Source organism: Trachurus japonicus, chromosome 10 (genome assembly GCF_045865225.1).
Source record: "Trachurus japonicus isolate A0001 chromosome 10, Traja_1.0".
Classification (NCBI taxonomy): Eukaryota; Metazoa; Chordata; class Actinopteri; order Carangiformes; family Carangidae; genus Trachurus; species Trachurus japonicus.
The window spans coordinates 22,954,958-22,981,970 of record NC_140916.1 but is presented as its reverse complement, the minus strand read 5'-3'; the positions used below and the strand labels follow the sequence as shown (position 1 = coordinate 22,981,970).

General features: G+C 41.6%; 2 protein-coding genes across 2 annotated transcripts in view; one reads left to right on the top strand and one right to left on the bottom strand.

The window, feature by feature from the left end:
* flt4 (fms related receptor tyrosine kinase 4) overlaps positions 1–8,225 on the top strand; it is a 41,922-nt gene extending 33,697 nt beyond the window's left edge. The window contains exons 16-30 of the mRNA XM_085790133.1: positions 146–252; positions 1,325–1,460; positions 1,963–2,067; positions 2,243–2,356; positions 3,079–3,167; positions 3,393–3,552; positions 3,651–3,745; positions 4,878–5,000; positions 5,195–5,306; positions 5,509–5,608; positions 5,774–5,879; positions 5,970–6,094; positions 7,064–7,184; positions 7,382–7,467; positions 7,969–8,225. Coding sequence (XP_085646259.1) covers positions 146–252; positions 1,325–1,460; positions 1,963–2,067; positions 2,243–2,356; positions 3,079–3,167; positions 3,393–3,552; positions 3,651–3,745; positions 4,878–5,000; positions 5,195–5,306; positions 5,509–5,608; positions 5,774–5,879; positions 5,970–6,094; positions 7,064–7,184; positions 7,382–7,467; positions 7,969–8,179 — 1,790 coding nt within the window. The 3' untranslated portion in view covers positions 8,180–8,225. The remainder of the gene's footprint in view (positions 1–145; positions 253–1,324; positions 1,461–1,962; positions 2,068–2,242; positions 2,357–3,078; positions 3,168–3,392; positions 3,553–3,650; positions 3,746–4,877; positions 5,001–5,194; positions 5,307–5,508; positions 5,609–5,773; positions 5,880–5,969; positions 6,095–7,063; positions 7,185–7,381; positions 7,468–7,968) is intronic.
* A 977-nt stretch (positions 8,226–9,202) lies between these two features.
* Positions 9,203–25,595, bottom strand: ergic1 (endoplasmic reticulum-golgi intermediate compartment 1). Its single transcript, XM_085790136.1, has 10 exons — positions 25,465–25,595; positions 19,777–19,838; positions 16,937–17,009; positions 16,393–16,487; positions 13,875–13,999; positions 13,123–13,227; positions 12,967–13,027; positions 12,611–12,711; positions 11,681–11,803; positions 9,203–10,607 (listed from the first exon to the last, which is right to left on the bottom strand). Exons 1-10 carry the CDS (start codon positions 25,482–25,484, stop codon positions 10,500–10,502), a joined length of 873 nt encoding a protein of 290 aa, XP_085646262.1. The 5' UTR covers positions 25,485–25,595; the 3' UTR covers positions 9,203–10,499.
* Positions 25,596–27,013: the final 1,418 nt, after the last annotated feature.

Here is a 27,013-nt window from a genome sequence, read left to right as displayed (position 1 = left end):
ACCCCCTACAGGTGGTGAAGAGGCATGTCATCAGTAGAGATTACATAAGATAAGTGTGTGGAAGGATAAGAGTGGTTCCTGATGATCACTGTTCAGCACATTTGGATCGAAAAGCAACTTTGTTTCTATCTTTTTTTCTGTCAAGGTTCAAGTGACAAGGCCAACGTGGAGATTGTAATCCTGATCGGGACCGGAGTCATCGCTGTTTTCTTCTGGGCCCTGCTCATCCTCATTTACTGCAATGTGAAACGGGTCAGAGGACGCCACACCTCACTGTGTGTCTGTGTTTGTGAGAGAAACTGTCAGGCTGTGACAGGGGCATTTTAACCTCCTTGGCTCCCGACGTGTCTGTCGGCGTTTGAGCGCGACCGGTTTGATCTCAGGGAGTGTGTGATGTGCTGCAGAGAGGTCCCGATACCTCCAGAGAGAGAGCCCAATTAATTACTGCTGCTGAGAGTGGCTCCAAAAACAAGCCCGTCCATAATGAGGCTAAAACTGATTTTTAGTTCCCTTCACTTGTCATGTCACTCATTTATTAGAACTACACAATTTCTGGAGCAAAATCCACAGGGTGGTACTGTCAATAACAAATAGTTGTCCTGTATTTTCTCCTCACTAACAGTGTTTCCTTCTTGCAGTGTCTTTTCCCTTTTGTACACACACTTCCATCTGTGTTTCCATTTCTCCATGGCAGCATGTTTGATCAAAGCCCTATTGTCTATTGAGAGAAACCAGGTAGATACTAGTGTCCACATGTAGAGTTTGTGGATACTGGTCGCCTAGGCAGCCAAGTGAAAAATATCAAATAATCAATATTGAATGAATGGTTTGTGCCAAATGTCAGGTGACTTTTCAGGAAAATGAAAATATTTCCATCTTGAATATAATTGTTTTATTGTTTTTTTCAGTTGTCTGATACGATAAAAAACAGAATCCTATTTCCTCAAATGAAAATATATCTGTTAAATGTTAAAGCCCAGCTACAATGAAATTGCTTTGTCTGCTACATGATTTCCTTTGAGGGACATTTATGATGACTTGTCTATCAAAACCCTCCTCATTTCTTATCTGTAACAGTAAATATTAACAATACATTAAAAAGCTCATTGATATTTTTTGAGAGGAATGATAAAATGATAACAATCTACTAATCACTTGCAATTGGAAACCATGGTTAGATTTTTTATTTCACCCTGTCCTTGCTCACGTTTGTGTCATTTTTCTGTTTCTGTCATTCGATACTTGCAGTCCAACCTGATCTATCACTTCCTCATTTTACACTTTATCTCTCTTTCTTTCCCTCCCTCCTCTTTCTGTACCTCAGGTTAACCCTGCAGACATAAAGACCGGCTATCTGTCCATCATTATGGACCCAGGAGAGGTGCCTCTTGATGAGCAGTGTGAATACCTGCCCTATGACTCCTCACAGTGGGAGATCTCCAGGGACAGGCTGCGACTGGGTGAGCCACTGGGATGAATGGGAGAGAAAAGTAGACGCATTGATGGATTCTGGATAAAGGAACTCACGAGGGGAGGAGGGAGGCATACGTGAAGAATTACACAGGCGGGGATGAGAGCAAATAGATGGATGAAACTGAATTACATTTCCATTTCCAGAATCTGTAATGGCGCGAGTTTGGATTGCAGCCAGCTGGGCAAAGTGCTGCCAAGTAAAGTGCTAATGTTAAATATGCGCACATTCCCAGCACAGCTTTTTAAAAGCACCCCAAGGAAAAGCATCTGTTGTAAAATGGCAACTTATGCGAACGTGCTCTTGAAATGCCACGATTCAGATTTTTTAATTCTTTCCTCTTGTCTCTACGGATGCCAGATGCATTTACATTTTGTGACTATTCCCGGCCTCAGCTGTTTGTGTTTTCCAATGAGACAAAAAGCAGGCCTCTTTAGATCAATGGGCCTGAAACTTATGTAATTTTTCTTTTCTTTCTGTCTCCGACACAGGGAAGGTTTTAGGCCACGGCGCCTTTGGAAAAGTAATTGAGGCATCAATCTACGGCATCAGCAAGAGCAACAGTTTGGACACAGTGGCTGTCAAAATGCTGAAGGGTGAGACTGTTATGACTATTGTAGCTTTCAAAGATGCCACGCACAGATGGAAAGTAGGTTTCAGTAAACAGCTGCTATATATGCATATAGTGCTGTGTGTGTAACGTATGACTTGTTAGATGTGCTTGTATAAAATAAATGTTTTATGCATAATGTTGGACCTGCTGGTTTTCAGATGGCGCCACAGCCAGTGAGCACAAGGCCTTGATGTCAGAGCTGAAGATACTGATCCACATTGGTAACCATCTGAATGTGGTGAACCTGTTGGGAGCCTGCACCAAACCAAATGGTGAATACACAATTTATTCTCATATACGTACATGTGGCATAATGTTCAATATGTGAGTGCAATAATTAGTGTGTGGTCTGTAGTTGTGATATATGGCTGCAGGATTACAGCGCAACTGGTGTAGATGAAGCGCTGCGTTGTTAATGTTCATCTCATTATGAAACAGTCTCAGCTTCCATTTGTCTTCTTGGTCTATGGAAGATGTGTTGTCACGATTTTATATTTTTTAAAATTGGATTCGAGTTTGACCTTGTTTGCACTGCATTGTTTGTTCTGTTGTTAATTCCTCTTTTATGAAGTGTTTACATCATCCTGTCTCCCCTCTGCAGCTTTCACATCAGTTTTATTTTTCAACAGCAAATGAGAAAGCAAAACAGTCTTTCTTTTCTATATCCGCAATTCCACATATAAATCTGACCCACAGAGCACATGCATGGTTGTACATGTTGAACCTGTTTACCGTGTTCTCCTTAAAACCATACCAGCCTGACTGATCATCTCTGGCAGGAAGTGCTTCAAGAATGCAGCCCCTCACTATTTTTAATATGGTGTGAAAAAAGAAAGGGGGCTTTAAAACATAATGAAAAGATCATTTTGATGTTTTAATCAAGAAAGAACATAATGTGAAGTGTAGTGACACATTTATAGTCTTTTTTATGCGACACTGTAAAATAAACAAAACAAAGCAAGACCACTGACATTTATGATGTCTGTATCCCCAGGTCCGCTGATGGTGGTAGTTGAATACTGCAAGTATGGGAACCTGTCCAACTTCCTACGAGCCAAGAGAGAGTTCTTTCTCCCATACAGGGTATCAAACGTGAAGCAATTTCTACTTCTATCTGTCTGATCTGCCGTGATGAATCTTCAGAGAGAACCTTGTCTGCTTCAGTTAGCCAACATTTCTCTCCTTTGTTTCCATTATTGAACAACAAGGACAAGCTCGATAAAACTGTGACATGTATTTCACATCTTGTTTTTTTTTTTTTCCAGTATTGATTTTGGAGATGATGCATTAAATTGTTTCCTCACTCAGGATCGCTCTCCGAAAACCCAGAGCCAGGTTAGAAGGATGATTGAAGCGGGTCAAATGGACCAAAGGGCTCGTCACCCCCCGTCTCCGTCCTCCTCCCCGCTCACCAGTCCTCAGAGTCCATCATCGAACACATCCAATCAGAATCCTGCTGTGGAGAAAAGTGAGAAAAATATCTATTTAACCCATCATTGTGTGGTTTCATTTCTCCTCCTTCTTTATATCCTCATGGCTGCACTCTGTTTTTCTCTCTCTCTCTAGTGGAGGACTTGTGGAAAACTCCTCTGACAATAGAAGATCTAATTTGCTACAGTTTCCAGGTGGCTCGTGGGATGGACTTCCTTGCCTCCAGAAAGGTTAATTGTCAGCATTACAAAGGCAATTTGTGAATGAACTGTGTTCAGTTGTCACCAGAGGTCTGCTTCGTGGGCAGTAGGTTGTAACCCATATAATTCAGCTTGTCAGTCCTTTGTGCTCGTTAATTAGCCACATGACCATTCACAAGTGGTGCTTTTCAACAGCTCCATACTGCACATTTACTACGCTGAGCTGGCCGGAGTGTGTGACAAGTTCACATTCATTTCAGTGCAACACACCAGGGAAATTAAATTGGCATTGAAACATTTTGCACTGTTGCATCTTTCTTCCATTAAAGAGCAGAGCAGAGTGACTGACAGACCCGTGTTTCAGACCAAACACTCTATATAAGTGATTGCTGTCGGAAGATATAACTATTTAAGACTTATATTAACACAAATATATCACTTACTTCTGCTTTAATCCTGAGTGGTAAATTTCAGTATTTATAACAATGCATCATGAACATCATGAACTCGTCCCAGGCAGTGGTGGAGTAACTCAGATCATTTACTGAAATAAAAGAAGTGATTCTCCAGTATTTTCTTTGCTAATTATGTATTTTATATTATCAAATTAAATATCAAATTAGTGTCTATAAATTATGAATGAATTATTCACAATTATTATCTTATTATTTTGAAATTTAAAAGATGGACAGATAGACTGACAGACAGACAGTTTTTGATCAGAGTATTAAAAATCAGATTAAAAATCAATGAAATTAAAATGGTGACAACAAAAGCAGCTAGTGGATGTGAAGGAGGTGAGCAGACTTTCAGCAGACCGTCTGTCCCTGCAGTACATTCACCTGACAGCTTTGTGGTGCTGGCTCTCCTGTAGCAATTCCTCAGTGCTCAGCCCGGCTGAGACACAGTCCAGTCCCAGTCACAAACCAGCACAGACACAGACACAGACACACACACACACACACACACATACACATACACAGACACACACACACAAACATATTTCAATGCCACTGCCATTATTAAAATGGCCAACCTGCTATTTAGTCATATCTGTCTGAAAACAGGGTGCAAGCACTCCAGCAAACACACACTTGTACGCACACACACACACCTGCCTGCAGGGTTTTGATGTATGTGTTGTTCGTGTGTGTATCCACAGTGTATCCACAGAGACTTGGCAGCCCGGAACATTCTTCTGTCGGAGAACAACATTGTGAAGATCTGTGACTTCGGCCTGGCGAGAGACATATACAAAGACCCAGACTACGTCAGGAAAGGCAATGTACGGCATCTTCACACTCACTACTCCTCAGGGTTAAACTCCAAGGTTTATTATCCATCTCCATTTACTGTGGGGAAATGTTCAACTCCTTTTTTATTTGTTTTTGAAACCACCCACGTAGTGATTAACTTTAAAGACAGGTGTCATTTCTGTTTATGTAACTATCCTGTAATATGTTTTTCATGTTCTCCCAGGCTCGCCTGCCTTTAAAGTGGATGGCTCCAGAGAGTATCTTTGACAAAGTCTACACCAGCCAGAGCGATGTGTGGTCTTTTGGAGTTCTCCTCTGGGAAATCTTTTCACTTGGTAAAGACAAAAAATCAAAGCCCATTCATTTCACCTTTTATAAAGACAATCTTGTGTGCAGAAGTGAAAGGAGTCTCTTCCAGAGCTGTGGAGCGACTGTTTTTACAATGTCTGCCAAAAGCAATCAGGAATGTATTCTGTGCTAACTCTCAAAAGCAGAGTGAATCTCACTGTTTCCATTAACTAATTCTCCCCCTCTCAGGTGCGTCTCCATACCCAGGGGTTCAGATTGACGAGGATTTCTGCAAACGATTGAAAGACGGTGTCAGGATGAGGGCACCAGAGACTGCCTCTCCTGAAATGTAAGCGGAAAGTTTCATTTATTCATTCAGTCAAACAAGAACCTGCTCTTAAATAGACAATAAGAAAGGCGCTGTGGAATCCAATTTGGAGGTATATTACTGAGTTAGGAAAATGGAAGAGCTCTGTGTTGTCCCTGTTGTGATGGTGGTGCCCTCTGCTGGTAGATATGGCATCATGTTGGCCTGCTGGCACGGCGAACCCAAAGCCAGACCAACCTTCCCCGCTCTGGTGCAGATCCTGGGAGACCTGCTGCAGGACAACAGCCTACCTGTAAGTCCACTGCTACAGAGACACTCATTCTAGCAAGTTATGTTTCTGTTTTAGTTTCCATCTAAATCTTCTTCTTGCATTCCCCGGTAGGATGGGAAGGACTACATCCCCCTGAATCACTCGCAGAGCTCGGAAGACGACGGTTTCTCGCAGGCCTCGTCACGGCCGCCGTCTGAAGAGGAGCTGAGGGTGGCCTGCAACACTCTACCCACCAGGTACTAACATAAAACCTGCAGTACATCTCAATCAGCTTTTTACTATGAGCAATGGAGCTCACACTCATACTGTTTTCTGCTTAGAGGAAAACTACTCAGGGGAAAAAATGTGATTCCATGTACTTACATCCAACAATTAAGGTTTCAGGAATAATTGAATCTAACTAAGTCGTCAGTCAGTGGGCTGTTTATGAGAAAATTACTCCTCTGACTGTCTGAACAGCTGCTAAATGCATCCTGTGGTGTGGCGATCAAAACTCTTAACTGTGTCAAACCACCAGTTTTTTTTTCCCTCTACTTTTCTTCTACTAAGCCGAACCCCGACTGTTTCCTCTCCCGTCGGTTTATAGACTGTAAAGGTCACTCGCTGTGCAGGTGGAACTCTATCATATTAAATAAGGCACCATGCTACACAAAGAGCAACTTGTATGTTCAATTTCTTACAGAATTTATAGCGTAGGTTTCATGTAAGTTAGGATTTTAAAAGTGAAAATAATTCACAAGCCATTGTGGAAGAAGCCATGGAGTCTACTATACAGAAGTTTTCATAAGGCCTCACAGGAAGCCCCAAGATAATTTTGAGGTTTTATTAAATGTTTGATGTGGAGCGGAAAAGATCTCGTATTCGTATTGAGAATAGTTTCAGCCTCTAGGCCCTCATTGATGGATAATTATTCATAGAAGTGAACTGAAAAGACAGAATCACCCCTCTGCCAGATGCAAGCAGTTGGAGAATCCAGTTATTAAAAGTTAAGAAACAGATGAAGAAAGTCACACTGATTAAATCATCTTTATTCCTCACATTAATCAAAGCTTAGATATCGAAATAGAAAACAATGTTCAATTTTTTCCTCTTTTTACAATAACACCAACATACTTTGCTAATGTTTCAATCAAGTTTGTGCCTGGCATCATCAAGAAACTCTGTCATGTATCAATCTGATGATATTTTCTACACTTCCTGACCAGGTATTATAACTGTGTGCCCTTTGCCGGCTGCGTGTTTGTCGGACCCACCAAAATATGCCAGCCCAGAGTGAAGACATTTGAAGAGTTTCCCCTGGAGATGCACCCACAGAAAGCTCCTCAAGTAAGCTCTTTATCTTCCCCTCTACGGTCGCAAATGTGAACCAGCTGGTGACATTTTCTGAATGGCACCAGAGTTTGGATATTTTCCCTCCATAGATAATTACCAAAAATATTTGCCCACTGACAGAGACAGACATAGCAGCTGGGTCAGCTAAAAGTCAATTCATTCACATCATGTGTAACTGTGTCTCTTCCCAGGATAACCAGACGGACAGCGGGATGGTCCTGGCCTCCGAAGAATTTGAGAGAATTGAGCACAAGCACAGGGGAGCCGTCTCTAAAAGGTTAATTTGACAAAAGCATTGATGCGTATAACTGTCTGAAACTGAAACGACAGACTTTCATTTCGTCACAGTGTTTGTCATGTGGAGTGCTGTACATTGTTACTCATAGCGACAGAGTGTCAGATTCACGTCAGGCACATCTCGCTAATAAATGTAGAATGGAGCCACTGAGTCTTGATTTAAAGATGAGTAAGCAAGAGTCAGCAACAGTGTGAATCATTTAAACACAGGGTGTGTAGTTGATTGACAAATACATGTGAGGGAGTATGAAAGAAGGATCTTAAAATGTCAATTACTAAAGGAAAAATATCAGTCATATATTAAGTAACTGATCCGTGGTTAAAACAAAGTGTAGGAGGAACATTTATCACATGTGCAGCCAGTACATGGAACAGAAACAGTGATGTCATGTTATAACTAAAGTGGCATTTTTTTTTCTTTTTTTTACCAATGATATCCGATAACAATAATGAATGCTTTTTTGTGTGTGTGCATGTCCAGTCGTGTAAGCAGCAGCAGCAGCACAGAGCCTCTGACAGCCTCCCATGGTTCCCTGGGCCGAGGCAGCAGCTCCAGGCACCATCCCAGCTTCTTCAGCCAGCTGTCAGGACAGACCTTCTACAACAACGAGTACGGGCATCTGTCCGAGGAGGGCTTCTGCGATTTCTTCTCCTCTCCAGACGCCTCCTGCCTGGCCTCCTCTAACGTGTAATCTTACCAAAGACGCAGCCCAAAAGAACAAAAAAATACAAAACAAAGTGCACAGCTCAGGTTGTGGGAGGTGTGTAGGATTTCATAACATCCCAGTATTGACATGTAACTAGTCATTTATTGATGAAGATCAGCTTATAGATTATCTTGACCAGAGTTGACCTCTACTCATTTCATTGTTCTCACTTTGTCCTCTTGGGCTGCTGCCTCAGCAAACACACTGAGCCAAATGTGCCTGAAGTTCCTCTAACCAGCCACTGGGTGGCAGCATTATGACAAGAAACAAACCCTAAGTATTTTCTATTCACACATTTATATTTTTTATCTTTTATATACAGAGTATTCTTCCTTTATTTGTACAAATTATGCCTCATATGGGAAGAAATAAAGAAATTTATCTTCTCAGTCCTCTGATTCTCTTTTGTGATTAAGATGAAGGATCTGTCATAATTGCAGTGAAGTGCAGGACTGAAGTGCAAATTTAAACTCATCATGCTGTGGTAAATTAAAGGTCCACATCGACCTCCTCACAATCTCTGTGATGATCCATGATGTAGTGAACCAATCAGTGCCTGTGTCATTCAGTGGCGATGGAGACGCTTGGATACACGACAGACACCGTGAACAAGGAATATGACGAAGGTAAACAGAGAGGTGTAGGCGAATAAAGGGGTGAGTCACACTAAGCACCTCTTATCAGAGCTGGACGTAAGTGTGATGACAGCGGCGGCGGCTTAGTAGCCTCTTACATGTCAACATCACAAATGACAAGCTGCACCGTGTTGACCGTGGCTGTCAGCTGAGGGAAATGAGCAGTGTCTTGAGTGCAAAGTCCACTTTGGACAAACATAATTACCGCCACTAGAGCTGAGTTAATGTTATGAAATCACAGGCGCTAGTGTTCCATTTTATGTTTCAATGAGTAACTGGGGATAAGTTAGTTATAGGCAGTTGAAACAAAAATAAAAGTCAAAGTAAACGGGCAGCAATCTACATTTTTTTTAAAAAGTGCACAACAGAACAGTCAGTGTCTCTATGGTACTTTTACTTGAGGAACATGTATCATTTCAGAGTAATTTGAGACAACAGGAAATGGATGACCTTTGCAGTAGAAAGACCAGTTCTGGGGGTTTGTGACTATCACCGTCCTTCATGGCATCAGGAACGTTGCGGTAACAACAGTATAAAAAGAAAAATAATGACCAAAGAGGAAAAACACCTTGGCCTACATGTTCTCTCCTTTACAAAACCCAAACCTTCTTCACAATTTACAACTTCATTGAGAAACAATCAGTAAACAAATTCAGGTAACATGTACAAAAACAAGACATTCACTATATATATTTCTTTTTCGCCATCACTCAAATGGAATGAAACCAGTTGAATCACAGAGTTGATGAAATATTTGGTATAAAGAAAATGAAAAGGTAAACAATGAACCCTGAATCAGAAGAAACCCCTAATCTACAAAGATACTGTATCTGTAGCATGCATGAAAGAGCCTGTGAAAATACTGGTTTTAGTGTCAGCCACTGAAACTAGGAAATAATGACGCGCTGATGTAATCCTGTTTGGTGGAGCAGTAAACCCAAAGGCACACAGTTTGAATACTGGAGATAAAAAAGGGAAGATAAGATGATGAAACTAATGTTGTGTGATAGCAAATGTAGTGTGTAGCGAAACGTCCTTCAAATAAAAAGTCCCTTTTGTAGTGTTGGGGAAATAATCTGTACGAGAAAAGTGATATTCAAACAGATCGGGCTGAAAATAGAAATAGTAAATATATTTTGATTTCACCCCCCAATTATTAAGCCATGATTTGAAAGGTTCCCTATGATTGATTACATGTGGAATGACAGATTTGTGGTACATGGAGCTTGATCATATTTAAAATATGTGAATATCAACAAATCTTGGCCTTTTTTTTTTTTTTTACTTCATTCTAAAAATATCAACTGCAGCCTTCAAAACACCTATACTGGTTGAACCCTGACACACAGTACTTTAGATTTCATCCCAACAGTAACAGAAAAGCCTCCCTCTCCTCTCCTCATCTGACACTGAAGATGCAGGAAGCAGACATGTGATAGTCGGCGTCCACGCGTCAGCAGAGCAGATGGGAGCCTGAGAGGAGCTCCAGTAACTGAGATGCAGTAGTGGCGTGTAGCCTGGTAGTTAGATCGAGTGCTGGAGCCGCCTCCATTGGTCACGGTGATACAATCTCCACAAGGAAGTCGGTTCCAGCAGGGTTGGATTTAGCTAACAGGCCAGCAACTTTGCACTTATAAATAAAATGTGTTGGGGGAGGTGAGGAGCGATCCTCATGACATCTTTCCTATCTGGATCTTCTTCCAGGCCTCTGAAGCGGTGAATATACAGGAGTCGATGATGCCTGCGACTGTGAACGTCCCTCCAACAATGGCACAAATCTACAGGAAACAAATCATTGCATCAGTCTCGAGTTGTGTTTCAGAGCAATGATGTCTTCTCTGGTCATAAAATCACATTTAATCACAACAATGCATTACACCGACACCTCAGGGTGTGCTGGAGTCCTGTGAAGGGCTCTGCTGCTGCTTGACTCACAATCTTAAGCCGTGAGTCATAATCACTCTATACGCACAGTCATCTCCTACCCGTGCCTCAAGTCATGATTAACCTAAACAACATCAAAGACAAATCACAGTGTAGCTCATCACTGGAGGAGCCAACGTAGTCCCGACTGCATCATCAGTCAGCTGGAAACTTTCCTAATGAGGTGGGACAGTCTTAACAGAAAATTCCTCAACGGACAGGGTGAAGTGTAGAGGGGTAGAGGCAGATAATAGGAATTAATACCATTCATTTTAAAGGCCACAAAGCCAAGAAGCTGTTTTTCTAACTCTCAGCAAGTAAGCAAACAAGTGTATCCCCAAAATATTACACTATTCACAGCATTGACTACAACAACAAAATAGTACAACAAAATGAACAACAGTAATAAATGGTTTGAAAAGGAGGTTGGAAGAAGCAACGGTTATCTGTTTCCAAGCCCCAGAGGCCTAAGGGGAAGTGAAATCATCATCAATCCCGAAGCACTGAATCATAACGCTAATGAGAGCGAGTCAAATACATAAAGTTGGGTCTGTCAAAGTGAAACAAGGAGCTAAAATAAGCTAAAAAGTTCTGTAAAGCCGAGGGGAAATGGAATGTTTTTGCATGTATCATGTTAACTGTTTTTTCCATCTTAATTCATCTTTGTTTTCCAGGAAACCAACACAAGTAATAAACGTCATAGACATCTGCCAGATTTCAGCCGACTAACCATTAATGCCACGACTGCCAACACCAAGCCATTGGTACAACGCTAAAAAAAATACACATTGGAACAGCTTTATTTAAAACCTGAAACCCTCATTTTCAATGTTTTAAAAGACCATCAATTTAAGAGGAATCAACATTAAAGATTTCTGGCCACAAGTTTTGGTTTCGGGGCAAATCCCTTGGGGGTAAATTCACTCACGGTTGTGATGAAACGGTAGAAGGGCTGTCTCCTTTCCGTGTACTTGACTGTGATTGGACTGAGGTCGTATCTGAACCAGATGGCCGGGACGATCCTGCCCGTGTGGCTGTAAGCAACATATTCCTGTGAGAGATGAGAGAGAGAGAGAGAGAAATCTTATAATGTGTTTTGGACTCTTCCTCGTTGGGACAGATCGATTTAATCACCACCGAGTTCATTCCATTATGTTTAGAAATCAATTTGGCGCGGCCTGTCATTTCATTCTTATCTCCGGTGGTGTTTATGAGTCATTACAGAGATGGTTTCGAGTAAAGTCATTCAAGAATAATAAAATGACTGTTCAATAACAACAACAAAAAAATCTTGGCCTAATAAAACTCAGATGAAGCAATAAAAAACTTAACTCGTTACATGACGTGATGACAGCACTATCAGTGGGTTTCTACAGATCCCATTTCCACTAAATCAAGCCTGATTTGCATTCAATAATTTTGATAAGAATAATATATTTATAATGGACAAATAGACTGTTGAAAATCCAAGCAGTGCTGCAGGGCCTCAGCTGGACCTGTATTTATGCTCGTGCAATGAGATTTTGGAGTATTTTGCTCTGGGCCCCTCATCCTCCTTGGCTTCACAGCTGACCTGCACTGTTATTACTTCAAACTCCAAAACCCAGCTGTCAGTCAACACAGTTCTAGGAAGTGTGTGTTTATGGTTTGTTGACATCTAGGGAGCTTTTCCAGTCACTAGGGGTGAGCTTTCACTTCCGGGTGAGTGCACAAGTTAACGCGGCGATACATGCCCGGGCCATATGTTGGGATGGTCACGCTGCTTCAATGACGAGCACAAAAACAACATGACACGGTGGTGCGATCTAACAGGGCAAGGTGGGAAGGGGAAAAGAGAGGTAACGGACGGATACATCACCTTGTTGGCTACCGTGTACTGGTAGGAGAACCTCTGTCTGCCTGATAGGTCTTCATACACTGTTGGGACAATCTTGAGTATGTAGTCGTGAGAGGCCAGAGCTGCAAAGAGGAAACAAAGTGATTTAAGCGACAAACGCTCTAATCCCGGATCCAGTTTTGATGGTGACGCAAACTGGATGGAGCCTCTTCTGCTTGAGCTGCAGTGTCAGCTGTCTGAATCAAGTTTCCACTGGGTTTGGATTCAACTGGCATCCACTAGGTGTCTCATTTCATTGCATCACACGAGTGGCCACTGGCCTTACATAAATGTCACATAGTGGTTATGATGAGCGCATGCACAGTGTGGATACGTACGATTCGATGCAGACTTGTCGGCCCCTCCTAAGGCATTGAAGGCTCCCTGCACTTTTTGTACCTGCGTGACAAAAGAGGGAAAATGAGATCTGTGTTTAGCCTTGATACTAAAGATCTTATCGAGCTTTGTTTGTGTGTGTGTGTGTGTGTGTGTACCTGAAGCTTTTCCCCAAAGGCCAGCTTGTGGATGGTGTGTGTCATGTCAGGGCTTTGAGGCTGTATTGTAGCGCTGTGTGTTGAAACATGGAAGTTTCCTGGTACCTGAAGACGGATGGACACACATAGACATACACACACATACACACAGCCAGGTGAGTTTGTATCAGCAACACATTGAGTTATCTAATGACCAAGTCTGAACACACACACGCACACACACACACACACTCTCAGTTGGAAAATAAATGGTCGACGCCTCCGGAAGAAAAATCTTCGCACTTTAACACGTTCCACAGATTTCCATTTATTCCACCAGTGAGAGTGTTAAATGTACAACTGCTGGGTTAATCATTTTAAATGTGGTGGAAAGACTGACGCACAAAGTGGTGGTGGGACAAACAGGGCTTCACAGGGACCAGACTACAGCAGGCTGTCAGGTGTAACTGAATCCCACAGCTCTTCCATTTAGCATAACTCAATTTAGACTGCAGGAGGAAGCAGGTCCGACTCATTTGTCTCAGACAGGGGATCAGCCTCTATGTTTAACTCAAGTGGGCGAGACAAATACACAAGATATAATCCAAGCGCTCAGGTCATATGAATAGTCTTATCTGATGTATCATAATGTAATCACTGGGTAGAATCAAAAGCTGACGTTGAGCATTTTCTGCAGAACGGCCTCATAAAACAAGTAATTCATCCAACGTCATTCTCCTCTCCACTCCACACGCCGTCAGATGAAGTCTTACTTTGTTGATGGTGAACTCGCCCTCAAAGCGACAACCGTCACCCTGGTTGAGGGGAATCTTCATGGAGTTGTCGATGTGACCGACCTCATGTCGGCCCATCTCATCCTGGATGTCCAAACCCACCACTGAAAAAATAACAAAGACACACAGGAGAAAATTACAATAGTGAACAAGAAAGAACATCAACCAAAATATTAGAGTTTCCTCTGCTGGTAGGTTATTTTTGTGTGTGTGTATTAACAAAACACAAAAACTAAAACTGTAAATCACAACTTTTTCATTATTGTATAAAATGTCCTTTACTTTTAACTCAATAATTAGTTTTAGTGATTGGTTTAATTTAAAAATGTCAGAAAACACTGAAAATGTCAATCTGAGCCCAGTGTGATGACCTCAGAAATGATTGTTTTATCCAATTTACGCACAAAATCCACAAACTCAATTTACCATGGTATAAACACACAGAAACACAAGTAGAAAATTCCCACATTTGAGAGGCAGAAATCAGACAACATTGATTTTTTTTCTTAACAAGGCGCATTTACCAATTAGAAACATTGCTAAAAAAGTTTTTTGTTAGTTGTTTGACTAATCAATACTTTCCTCGAATTCGGTGTTTGAGTTCAATGCAGTAAAAAAACGTAATTGAATTCAAAGTTTATCCGAGTGCGTCATTACAGACAAAACAAGTTAAGTGAAGACGTCACCATGTTATGACTGGACTCCTTATAGTTTGGTTAATCAAAGAAATTAACGATGGGTTCACTGGTGATGGGAATAATCAGAAGCTGCAGATTTATTTTACATTCAATAAGCAAACTGCTACTTTCTATGAGCAGGGAGACAGAGGAATAAAGAGAGAGATTCTCCATATCACAACAGTGTGGCCCACAAAGTAAACACACAAAGTCCAAACAGACCACCTCTCCTGCCCGTTGCCTCTCCATGTCTGTGTTTTTCCATCTAGACTTCTGCACCACCCCACCCCCCACCCCTGCAGGCCGACGTGCATTGGCACACTGGCAGTGGCCTATTTTCAGAGGCCAGAGTGTTGGCCAGAGGAGCAGAGAGGGATGTCTCCTGAATCTGTGCTAAAACCTCCACACGCCGTCTGTCTGACCTTTGACATTCAAGACAAATTTGACTCCCACTCCCCCCGACCCCCCGACCACCACCGTTACCACCCGTCTATCTTGATCTCAAAATACGGTGAGCAAATGTAAGTGATGTCCGCCCCTGTGTGTGTGTGTGAAAGAGAGAGAGGTGGTTGTTTCTCCTTTTTAAGACATTTAGCACTGGAAGTGTGTTCATGTAAAGTGGGTGGGTGGGTGGTGGAGAATTATTATAAGGGTATTACACGTGGTTCTGCTTTTCCATGAGGTCACAAATCAGACCCTGGCAATCCGTAAAGGTCAACGGAGGGAGACAGTGTTTAACTCCGGAGCAGCAGAGCACAGCAGAGCAGATAAATAGTGAGAGGAAGAGATGGAAATGCCAGCTTTTCCATGATGAGAATGATTTCTCTCTGCAAGTAAATCTATAATGGGCGACAACCTGTTTGGAGGCTCGGAAAATAATCTGACAATGATATAAACTCGCAGGGGGAAGGCCTGAGGAACATTTCTGCTCACTACATGCAGCTGCACTGTGGTTACATCAACGTGTTTGAGCCGTATTTAAGAGGGCCCCAGATTCCTGACCGAAAAAAATAAAATAAAAGTTTAAATTCTGCAAATAAACAAAACCACCGTACATACAATCATCAAGAGCTTTAATTGGAAACGGCAGGGGACGGCCTTTGTTTAGGCATGCCATGAGCGAGCTTGTCTAAACACATGGCCAACAGCTGTGCGTCTGCATGCCAAAGCCTCTCTCGCTGAAATCTGGACTTAATTTTTCACACAAGCATTTATTGGCTTTGCCATTTTTGGATATCGCTTGAACTGAATGGATGTGTGTGTGTTTTCTGTGCTGCCGGAGTCACACCACTGTGTGTGTGTGCATGGATGTGGTGTATTTGTGTGTGTATGTGTGAGTGATTTGTCATTGGGCATAGTTTCTGAGGGGAGTCATGAGGAGCAAATAACCAGTGACTGCTCTCCGTCCTGGCACGCTTCAACCGCCCTGCCCACCTCTCTGACATCCAAGTACAGTAGATGAGCCAACCGAGGCGACTTCATGTCAAACTCACATCGCGGCTGTGTGGCAGAAAGAGATCAAACACAGGCGACGCAGATCAGAGGTCTGGCCAAAGTCTAGCGTTATCTAGCAGCGTGCCACGCCGTGACAGGGTAAACAAACCATTGTTTGGCTTTGAACCTGTTCTTTATCTAGGTCGTCATTTATCTGATGCCAATATGGTGTGTTAAATGATGGGCAGGGCAACTATTATATTGTCTGGTAAAGGGGAAAAACAAACTGTAAAACAGAGGTCAGAAAAGGTGTGAAAAACATAACACACAAACAGGAAGTGTAGGAAGAGTTTTAAATAATTATATATATATATGTATATACTCACAATCACAGTGTAAGTGTGGCAAACTGATGTTTAAACTCACATCTATCTTCCCACCACTGTCTTTATCAGGATCATCCACATACAGTTCATTTACTCTGTAATAGAAAGAGAAGAGAAGAGCAATTAGATGAGACGAAACTTTTAATGAGAAGGGGGGAGGGGAGTCTATTAGAATAAGAAAACGCGCCGTTTACTTAATCAGCACCAAACTCATCTTCAGCCAAATGGCAAGTAAAGAAGCATTTGTGTATCTCTGACGGTGTAATTTCCTTCCTGGCACACCCTCCCCAAGTCATCACTTATTACACATCGCCAAGAGGCTGACGCATGCACCAAGCCAATTTCCTGTGAGAAAATTGACTCCACTCATTGGTTACAACACTGACCGAGTAGAAAAGAATACATCATAATGAAGGCAATGACATTCATGATTACGTTCCTGTTTTGTGTATCTCAGGTGGCTACATGTAAGTCTTATGATCAGATTGTTGCAGGTACAGAATAATACAAGATAACGTGGGGGAGTCATGGAGTTGATACCTACATTTCAGTGGCTATGAATCCCGTCAGCTCAGACAGGAACAGGAAAAGTATGAAGACACAGCAGAGGATGGAAACTGTGGGCAAAGAGGAAGAAAGTTAGAATGAGCACCTTGTTTAAACTGAAGTCACCGCGGAGTTTACGTACGGCTCTTCAAGGAGTGATGCAAACAACCTTTAGGAATGGCTGACCTAAGCCGCTGACATTAATGAAATCACACCGGCCATAAAAAATGATCCCGAAAATAGCTGTTTTACTGGCAGTATTAAGCCTGCCATTACGCAGGTCTTTAAAGACACTCCTACACTAATTACACATTAAATACCAGCACAACAGGCGGCTATTACACCGCTTTGTGAGGGGCTGAGCTCATGCCATACAGTACAAGTCCTACTAATGGCTCTTTTTAAGGCTTCCTGGGACAAACTTCACACAATCACCCACACCAAAAATGGTTCCAACAAAGACACTTTACAGTCAGAGTTGTAATGAGCAGCCTGACTGTGACCAGATTAGGAATTTTAACCCTAAATATTAAGTATTTTTTATTCAATCTGAACCAAAATAAAGTCTGATCTTAAAAGGAGAAGCAGCCGGGCTGTCTGTTTCACTTCATGTGTTATACTAATCAGCCAAAGACTGGTATAAAAACGTCATGTGTTTACCAAGATTAATAATATGACAGGAGCTGATCTGTGTCTGCGCAACTGTGGTTTATCTGGTATGGCAAGAGACTCAGTCAGAAAGCTCTCACTCAGCAGGTGAGGCCTGTTTACGTGACAACCGTCTCCTAGGATCACACACAGTCACATGACCTTGTGGTCTGCAGAGCGTCACCGGCAAACCTGTGGTTGGCAGAGTCTTTACATAAGTTAATGTTTAACCAACAAACAATAGGGAGCGTCACTATGACACAGAGGTCACTAATTCAGGTTCATCAACAGACGGCTACAGAAACTCTTCCTGCGCTTCAAAGGGTGCAATACTGGAGGGGGATTACTAAAGATGAGTGTCATGGACTGCCGCTGATTTAGACTTCAACAGCTCCGTAATGGAAATATTGAGAGGGCAAATGATTTACAAAGACTTCACAGGAGCATTTTGTTCTTTAGTTTAGCTTTTGCTCATCCTTCCCAGTGCTCTCACACACACACACACACACACACACGAGATGAACTAGGCTGTAAGGTTGCTTCATTCTGACAGAAAGGAAGCTGTGACACAGAAGGGTCGGACACAATAACACCATGAATCAGTCTGTGACACCCAAAACTTGTGCTACATTGCTGTAATCAGATTTCCTATCTATTTTTGTTCTCCCACACTGAACACAGGCAGGACAAGCAAACACAAGAAATATGAAAAATCGGTCAAACAGCAGATTGATATTTTGACCAAAAGTGAGAAGAGCTCCGGAAAAAAAAAACATTGCGACAGAAAACAGAGCTATTGTTCAAAGTAAATACCGTAAAAATTGAATCCACAGGAATGTGGCCCTAAAACAGAATAACAAAAGCAGCTGGGGTCAAATATTTGGCCTTTTGTGAAAAGAGGGAGTTCGTTTCTGGTTGCCTCTGAAACCCACAGAGCAAAGTGTAAGTTGAGCCGCCGTGGGGTCGAAGCACTAACAGTATGTTGTCTAATGTCCAAATCAACCGAATGCCCTCACCCCTAGACAGAGGACGGAGACAGGAAGGGAGTCAACTCCATACAGGAAGAACTTCCATCCATTTCCTCATGGGTGGAAACTGTGTGTATCTTTAGCCAATTCATTCGCTTCCTTGTCATCCAGGAAGGTGTTTATAATCCATGTAGAACTTTTCACTTTTCACTGACTGAGTGTTGTTTATCCACTCATCGGTTTGGGCTTGACATTTTGCCACTCAATGAATAACCTTTCTCGAAAATGACAGAGGAGCCAAATATATGTCATCAGGCCTTTTGTACACAGTTAAAAAAAGAGTCCATAATCTATATAATTCCTAATTACACAATGACTTGCCAGTGACAGGCGGGAAATGTGTGATCTGACAGGAAAAGCATTCAGATTCCCAATCATGACTGTTAAGGTGCCTGCGGCGATGAAAGAACATGCTCATTAACATTCTTACCATACCAGTTGTAACAGGTACGGCCCATTTACTGACAGCGGGATGCACCTTTACACTGAGACAGGCAGGTACTTGAATCAGCAGCGTCATCCTCAACTGTTCCTCAATCCATCACCATTACTGAGCAGTTACTGATGCGTCCTCCTCATTACACCCTAATGACTGCAACAGGTATGCTAAACACTACGTAAGCACTAGTAGAAATGTAAGTGTCATGTGTTGATGCCATTTAAGAGCCGCCTGGTTGTTTAGATGTTAGAAATAGCAAAAGTGAAATAAAACATGTTTATGAATTATAATAAAATTCCAAAAGCACTCTTTGATAACAATCTGTCTTTTACTTTTATTTTGGTTGCTCTAGGTTTCAATTTGAAAAGACAACACATTTACGAAAGTGGAACAAGCAAAATGCTGCTAGTACGGCTATCTAAAGCTAGGTAAGTCTCCTGGAAAACAAAATAATTGGGTTCACAGAATTATTTACAGGAATGGTCAAATCTTATTTGATGTGAATGACAACTGAGACAATAATATGTCAGTTTTACACCCCTGGCCACTAATTTTTGTTTGTTTCCCCTTTGAGGGGAAACAGGTTCCATGCTTTTATTTGTCACGGAGATGGAAATAGAACTTTCTTGAGAAAGGACAACTTGAACTTGACAGGCGGGAAATGTATGATACGAAAACAAAAACAACAACAACAACAACTGTTGAAGGTGAAGAACTACTCACTGAAGGCTCCTGTGTATGTGGGCTGGGTGAGATCTTTTGGTACTTTCCTGTAGATATCGAATCTGAGGAGAGAACAGAATAGAAAGAAAGAAAAAAAGAAAAAAGGAGGAGTGAGAAAAAAACTTGCATATGTAAACACTACGTGCTGAGAAAAGAAGCACATTCTGTACCCATCAGGCTGTGCGATATTACAGAAGAGTGGTGGAATGTTAGCTGTGGACCACGGCCATTACACATAACGGGCCCAGACAGCCAGTCACAACACACACACACGCACAACAGGGTTACACCTCTTCCTTTTGAATGTGTGCTCTATAATTCTGACCTGACCCCAACAAAGGTCTCTCACACTCTGCATGTACACAGCAAAAAACAAAGCCAACACAAACACAACAGACACACCAATGAAAACAGACATGGAGGAATATAAACACGAGCAAATTTACAATTTAAGATGATGATAGTACATTGGTTTGATCTTTGTGGCAGTAAGTGGAACTTCTGGCGGCGTTGTATTCCCACTTAACTCCTCAATTTAACATTTTCGTATGGACTTAGGTATTAAAAGAAAAAGAATTACATAGTGAATCAGTGAATCAGAGGCGGAGGAGGATCATTACCACCTGACACAACCACCTCTCCTCTTGTGAAATGCTGTTGTTGCCTATTTGGGGAGCTGAGAAGGGGGAAAAACTACTCAACACTGAAACTATTTAGGTTCATGAGTTCTTGCGCATGTCCTTTTTGGGCAGTGAAACATTTTCGACCCCAAACTCCATGGCTGACGGTTGTAAAACCCCACCCACTCTCACTTCTCATCTCCCCTCGCACACTCTCTTTCTCTCTCGATCCTTCCTCATCTCCTTCCAAAACACTCACATCTCTTCACATTTCTTCCACCGCGAGCTGCCAGAGAAATAATCACAGCTGATGCAATGCAGGGCAGCGAGGAGAGGCGGTGGGAGGAAGTGGGAGGGAGGGCTTCCTGTCCAGCTCCAGCCCTGCTGCTTCTCTTGTTTCGCCACGGTTCCTGTTCTAGCTCCTGTGTTTTTATCTAGCGCGCACGGAGCCCTGAATCCTGAACGCCTCGGCCAGCTTTCTTTCATCTCTTCCTCCCTCCCTCTGATCCGCATCCATCTCTAACTTCCTGCATCAATGTCCCATTAGTATTAGATCACTGCGTGTTAATAGCCGGCCTGGCTGGATATACAGGGCAGGCAGCATGGAGAGGGGACCTGGGGAGGGGTCGTCCGTATGCAGGATGAAAAATAGCTTCGACACTAGCACACTTCCTGAATGTTAAGCTTTATGTGCAGAGGCAGAGTCTCCTTCCTCACATCCTCTCCACCCAGCCACAGTGCTGAGCTCATGTAAACCCCAGACAGGTGGGGCACAGTGATGTACACCCATGTCATGTGAAAACCTTGAAACTCTAGTTTTGCTGATTTCCACTTTCCTGAGCTCACTTCAAGGATGACACTCTCCGCATGTGCAGTAGGTTGCCCGCCCCATTAGGTAACACACAAACTCTATCGTTCTGGAAACTTCATCAACTTTCTTTTCTTCATCACATCGGTCAGGATGGAAACTAGAAGTCCATTTGTTGAAAAGTTGCCAAACATGCCAACAGAGGTGACGTGTGTACACAGTGCCAACCACATGAAAAACCACGAAGAGGCCACTGATTGTCAGATATTTCTGAATTCTTCAGCTCCACCACAATGACATGACACCACTGACTGCAGCCTGTCAACCTGGTTGGAGACCAGGTTATAAATACTTCCAGTCATCCTCATCTTATTGGTGTGTGACATTTTTTTTTTTTTAGCCGTTGTGATCTCCCACTGCTAAAATCAAATGCGAGTGAGGAAACAAAATCTCACAAGTGGTCACTTGAGACCCGACATGGAATCTGATGCTGCTTGTGAACTGTAAATAGTCTCAGATGGATGTACAGTAGACAGGCTGGATATATCCAGACACAAGGTCTGAGTTACACTCTAATTTAAGGGCTTGGAGAGGTGGAAAAAATGAATGACACGTCGTTGGGTGCTATCTTCATATTGATATATTTACTTATTAAATATTCAAGGTCACGAGATACATGGGCCTCCTGCTGCAGCAGTCTGATACAAAAACCATGTAACCAGACTGTTTGCTCGTTAGAGTCGCAGTGGGGATCACATGCAAATACACACATCACACAGACCTGATCATTTTGTTTTGATATAGTGGAGAGACTGACTGAGTTTTTCTATAACATTAGAAATAAAAAAGGTTGGTGCATCCAGTATATCATAAGTGCTGCAGTTTAAACGTACATTATGATATCTTGTTTATATATTTTTAAATAGGAATATTGTGTGATTTTGTTTAATTTAACTGAAATGTGTTAAGCAATCTGATAAGGAAACCTTTAAGATGAGGTTATAAGGTCATATTTATATAATTTAAAGCACATGAATTGAAATATACATTAATGTAACACGTGAAGATAACCTCTGTTTTGTGAGTGTATTTGTTACTGATAGTATATGAAGTACAGTAATACATAATCAGCTAAATTATATTCTAAAGCATATTCTGTCAACAGGCGCCTGGCAGTATTACGTGTGTCAACAATACGTTTGTTAGACTTAGGCAGACTTAATTTTAGGCTAGATGAGAACTAGGTTTCCATGTAACTTCCTCCTCTGAGAACACTTTGTATTCATGCATATTGATGATGACTCTCAAGAGTTCATCTCTTGGTCTAACATCAACGTTTGTAATTTCCTGAATTGCAGTCAACACCATCTCCCTCCGTCACCTCGCACCGCTCAGTCTTCTGTAAAAGGACACAGATGTTTTGTGATTAGTGAGGACATGATGTACCAGTATCTCTCTGTTGACACCACGAAGTGAAAGCACGGGGCCGCTTTTCAAGGAAGGGCCCTTACTAAATGAACCGTATCTCTTAAATGAGTCACGGTGAGTCAGAGCTTCATCTCTTTTATGTTTTGCGCCACATTAATGGACCGTTAAGTTTCATTCTCTCGCATGTGATCATCGCACATAAGCAACACGAGTTTGGCTATGTAGGTAGGTTTCTATTTATGTCATCTGCTGGAAGTGTACGTCAAGTATCAAACAGCGAAGTCACCCATCGCTGTCAAGATGAAGAGATATAACATCTATTAACCGAACACTGTCAGCATCGGTACTAAAGCTCTAAGTCACCATGATCTAATCACCACCCCAACCTCACCAGTGGCCCAAACTGAGCCCACATGTGTCAGTAAATGACATGATTTTGAAGGTCAATTAAACATGGGATAAAAGCCTCCCTGCCGTTCACTCATTTAGAAGAAGAGCCGCTGCTGCTGCTGCTCAGTCATTCTGAAAACGGTTATGCTGCGTACAATTATAAATGTGTGGTTTTGAACACAACACCGCAAGCACGTACATGCTGATATTCACCATTTTAGATTTAGATCAAGAAACAAAGCGTTTTAGAACACGGCTCTGACGTTCAGTCCAGTCCAGTCGTTTTCAATTACACCATGAAAAACTAAATGAAACTATAAAATATTTGAGTGCATAGGTTAATACAGAGAAAGTAATAAAGAAAACGTTTGTGAGTGGACCTAAACACTCCTTTGAGCGTCCTTTACATCTTTGTGAGGGAAGAATAAATAAATACATAAACCAACATTTGGGACATTGCAGGTTCAGCATCAAACTTCATTCCAGAGTTCCAGTATTGGAAAGAAAGGCTGATGTTGACTCTTGTTTTGCCAGCTAGTCCCGGTACAACCAGACCGTCTGGCCCCTTTCTGATAATGAGTATCGTCCAGTCTGCCTTAAAGAAGTAGACCTCAGGGTGTGGATTACAACTACTTCTCTTGTAAATACAATGACGAGTGAAGCTCTTGGCAAGAGTGATAGCCTGGCGGTTAATATTAATGATACACAGCTCCATTAACTTAAGACTTAAAAACAAAACGGAGGGATGGATGAATATGAATTAATGCTACACGCCTACCGAAAGCATCATCTTGCTCATGGGATTTGTGACTTGTTTGACCTCGGAGAGGGGCAATAAGATAGGTGCACTTGACAGGATCAGAAAGTCAGGGTAATGCATTTGCTGAAAAAAAAAAAAAACCAACCCCCACTGATATTTGGTCTGATACAGCACAACATTCTGGGAATACATGCTAGCCTAGCCTATGGCGTAATATACAGTAATCCACATGGTAACAGTCATCCTGTTGACTAACCCTTCGGTGTTTCTGACTGAGCGAAACAAGCTGGTTGGTCAATCGAGCTATTTCCAGCTGTTGCAACATGAGTTTTGAGCGATCAAATCATCGAAGCAGGACATGACCACGAGATAACCCTATGACACGTTCTCCCTCAGACACCCCCTCCAACACAGATCATCTACCGTAGCAGTCCAGACATGAGATAGGCTTAGGCCAGATGCTGTATGTTAATTCTGTGGTCTGTAGGAGAGACCGCTACTGTTATGAGACAGATCATCGTTTTCATTTTTGGTTCCCACAGTTACATCTACAAAGCCTTAATATACTAGCTCTAATGATATGTATTTATTTTATTATTCATTATTATTTTTATTGTATTTTATGATATGTATTACAATACAGAGGCAGCAAATATTCACATTTACATAATCTGACAATTTTTTTATATTAATGTTAATCAACTATTCATTTCTGCACTAGAGTGATCATCCAAATCAGCAGCTATTAGTTTTTTTCCTGATGAAAACTGTGAAAAATACAATAAAATGTAAACTAATTATTTTATATAACTAAATAAATATAAGCCTTAATATATGAGCAAAATAATATTCACCTTGGATGCTGGCAAGTAACAATAGCCATTTTCAATTAACCAGGTAGATAACCTGGCAGATAATGCAGGAATAGGCCTAAATGTTAGCCTATTTATTTAGTTTACATAGTTAATACTTGCAGAGGATTTCGACAGAATATCAGTCAGTATTTGTCAGGGCCATAGACTGTATCAGGGCCCATGATTAATAGGTGACCACTGAGCAAACATCCTGTCTTTTATTTTTGATCAGGGTGTGCTCTATTGACAGTTTCAACAGCTCTGTCCGTGTAACTAGCTCTGTGCTAACAGTTTCAACAGATTAATGAGTTTCAACAGATTAATGGACTGCTGTGCAGCACCTCTGGTTCCTGGTTTCTCACTGTTTATTGGTGGCTAATGAATCTGAATGCTTAGACACACTCGTTAATATGTATTGCGAAGGTTACTAATTTGTTACCAATACTAGACCAGGACATAGATTTTGTTTATTACACCAGACATCTATGGCAGCATTGTTTTGACAGTAACTGGAACTATGCTCTGAAGTTACTGTATAGTTTCACATCTTGTTAGGTAGGCTAATAGGGATGAAATCTGCATATGCGCAGGCAGGAATCCATACAAAACCTCAGTGAGCATACCTGAGCATCACCTCATCGACCCAACAACAACTCTACACAACCTGCGACAATGTGGCCCATTCATGCCAAATGCTACGACTCAAACTCGCTCATTAGTAGGCGATGCTTTCACCAGCCCGTTGATTCAAACACAGCTCTGCCGCTGCAGAGACCGGCGACCGTGGCTTTATACCTGCACCCCAATGAACGGAAGCCCCGTACTCACCTCCTAACATCGAAAGGCATGATGTTTGCACGTTTGACAGTGAAGGGATTAGCGGACAAAGCTACAAACAACGGGCAGCCGTACAGCTCTCTTCAACGCTACCGGTTGTTCATCGGTACCGGGTTGACGTCAGCTTAGGACGCTTTGCAATCGCTGATTGGCTGAGAGCTACTTCCTGTTCACTCTGATTCTACTTCCTCCCTGAACTGCTCGTCGTCTTTACGGCTTGTTGTAATCATGTTGTAATCATGTGTGAGAGAGAAAATGATAAATTAATAATGGTAGTAGCAAATTACAGCGTTATATTCCAAAAGAACATCCACTAGACTGCGGAAATTTTATTTTTATTTATTTTTTTTTTGTAGAGCCATGCACAAAAAACATAATGGCAACATATTTTCCCCTATTTACCATAACATTCTTTTTTAAAATATTGCCATACATTTTATATTTATATAAGAGCTTCCAGACACGTAACTAACAATTAAGAACATTGCTATTTAATGTTCATAGATTCTAAATAGGCTACTGCAAAGAAAATAGACTATGAAACAGATAACAAAGTTACTTTTCTGCAGTCTACAGACAGTTATCATTATAATATTTATTACTATATGCAAAAGAAGGGTAAGGATAGGCTTATCAAAGCCTTAAATTTTACTTTAACTTTATAAATGGTATGTAGGCTACATTTATGTATAATGATATAATGTGACATATGTTGCTGGACACATGTTATGAGTGCATACTATGTAAAATGGTCAATTAAATAGTACCCTAAAGTATACTGCACTAAAAACAGTTTGTGATGAACTTGATGTAATGTAACCACAGCAATTACACTGGAATGAATAAGAACAGGTACATAAAAGGTGCATTGACATAAAAGACTTTAATTTTGCTGCATACATATACTCGTGTTGATCAGTCCAAGCTGCCCAACTTTGGTCAGTGAGTAACTTTATGTTTAGCTACACTGTGACAGCCTAAAACTGCAGGAGATAATCCATGTGGCCTTAGAGAAAAGCTTGCAAATAATTAATCATGATGGATTTAGCTGCTTGTTACATGCACAAAAGCTCACAGCCAGAAGAAAGAACCTGATGCACTTGTGAACTCTTATGAGATCAGGACAGTATACAGTGCCCGACATCTTAATTTCCAAATGTATTTTTTCACCATGGCAAAAAACTTTTTAACATTTGGAAAATCAGCTGTGTGCCGAGTGCAAATCATTAAAGTCACAACCCAGAAACTAAACTCCATCATTTGAGAGTCTTCTCAATAAACTCTGTTTTTTTTTTTGTTTGCCCATACTCATCTATGAAATGAAACAATTCTGTCTCATATAATGTGCTGGCCGTTGAGACACAAGTGAACAGGACAGGCCCTGTGTTTTCCCACTGACGGCTCAGCTGTTGCCCCTGGTAACAATGACAGTAAACAGGCAGGGATGACAGCAAGTGACAGCGAGGCCAAACCGCAGGAAATGCCTCTCATCCTCTGTTTCACTTCCCTTTCTGGACGAGAGCTATATGGTTGGTTGTGG

Bases quoted from the DNA above. Each gene is read 5' to 3' on its own strand.
- ergic1 (XM_085790136.1), bottom strand. From the start codon at position 25,484: ATGCCTTTCGATGTTAGGAG. The intron at 19,839-25,464 runs GTGAGTACGGGG...TTCTCTCCTCAG, and splicing joins ATGCCTTTCGATGTTAGGAG to ATTCGATATCTACAGGAAAG. The intron at 13,228-13,874 runs GTAAGACTTCAT...ATCCGTCTTCAG, and splicing joins GCGAGTTCACCATCAACAAA to GTACCAGGAAACTTCCATGT.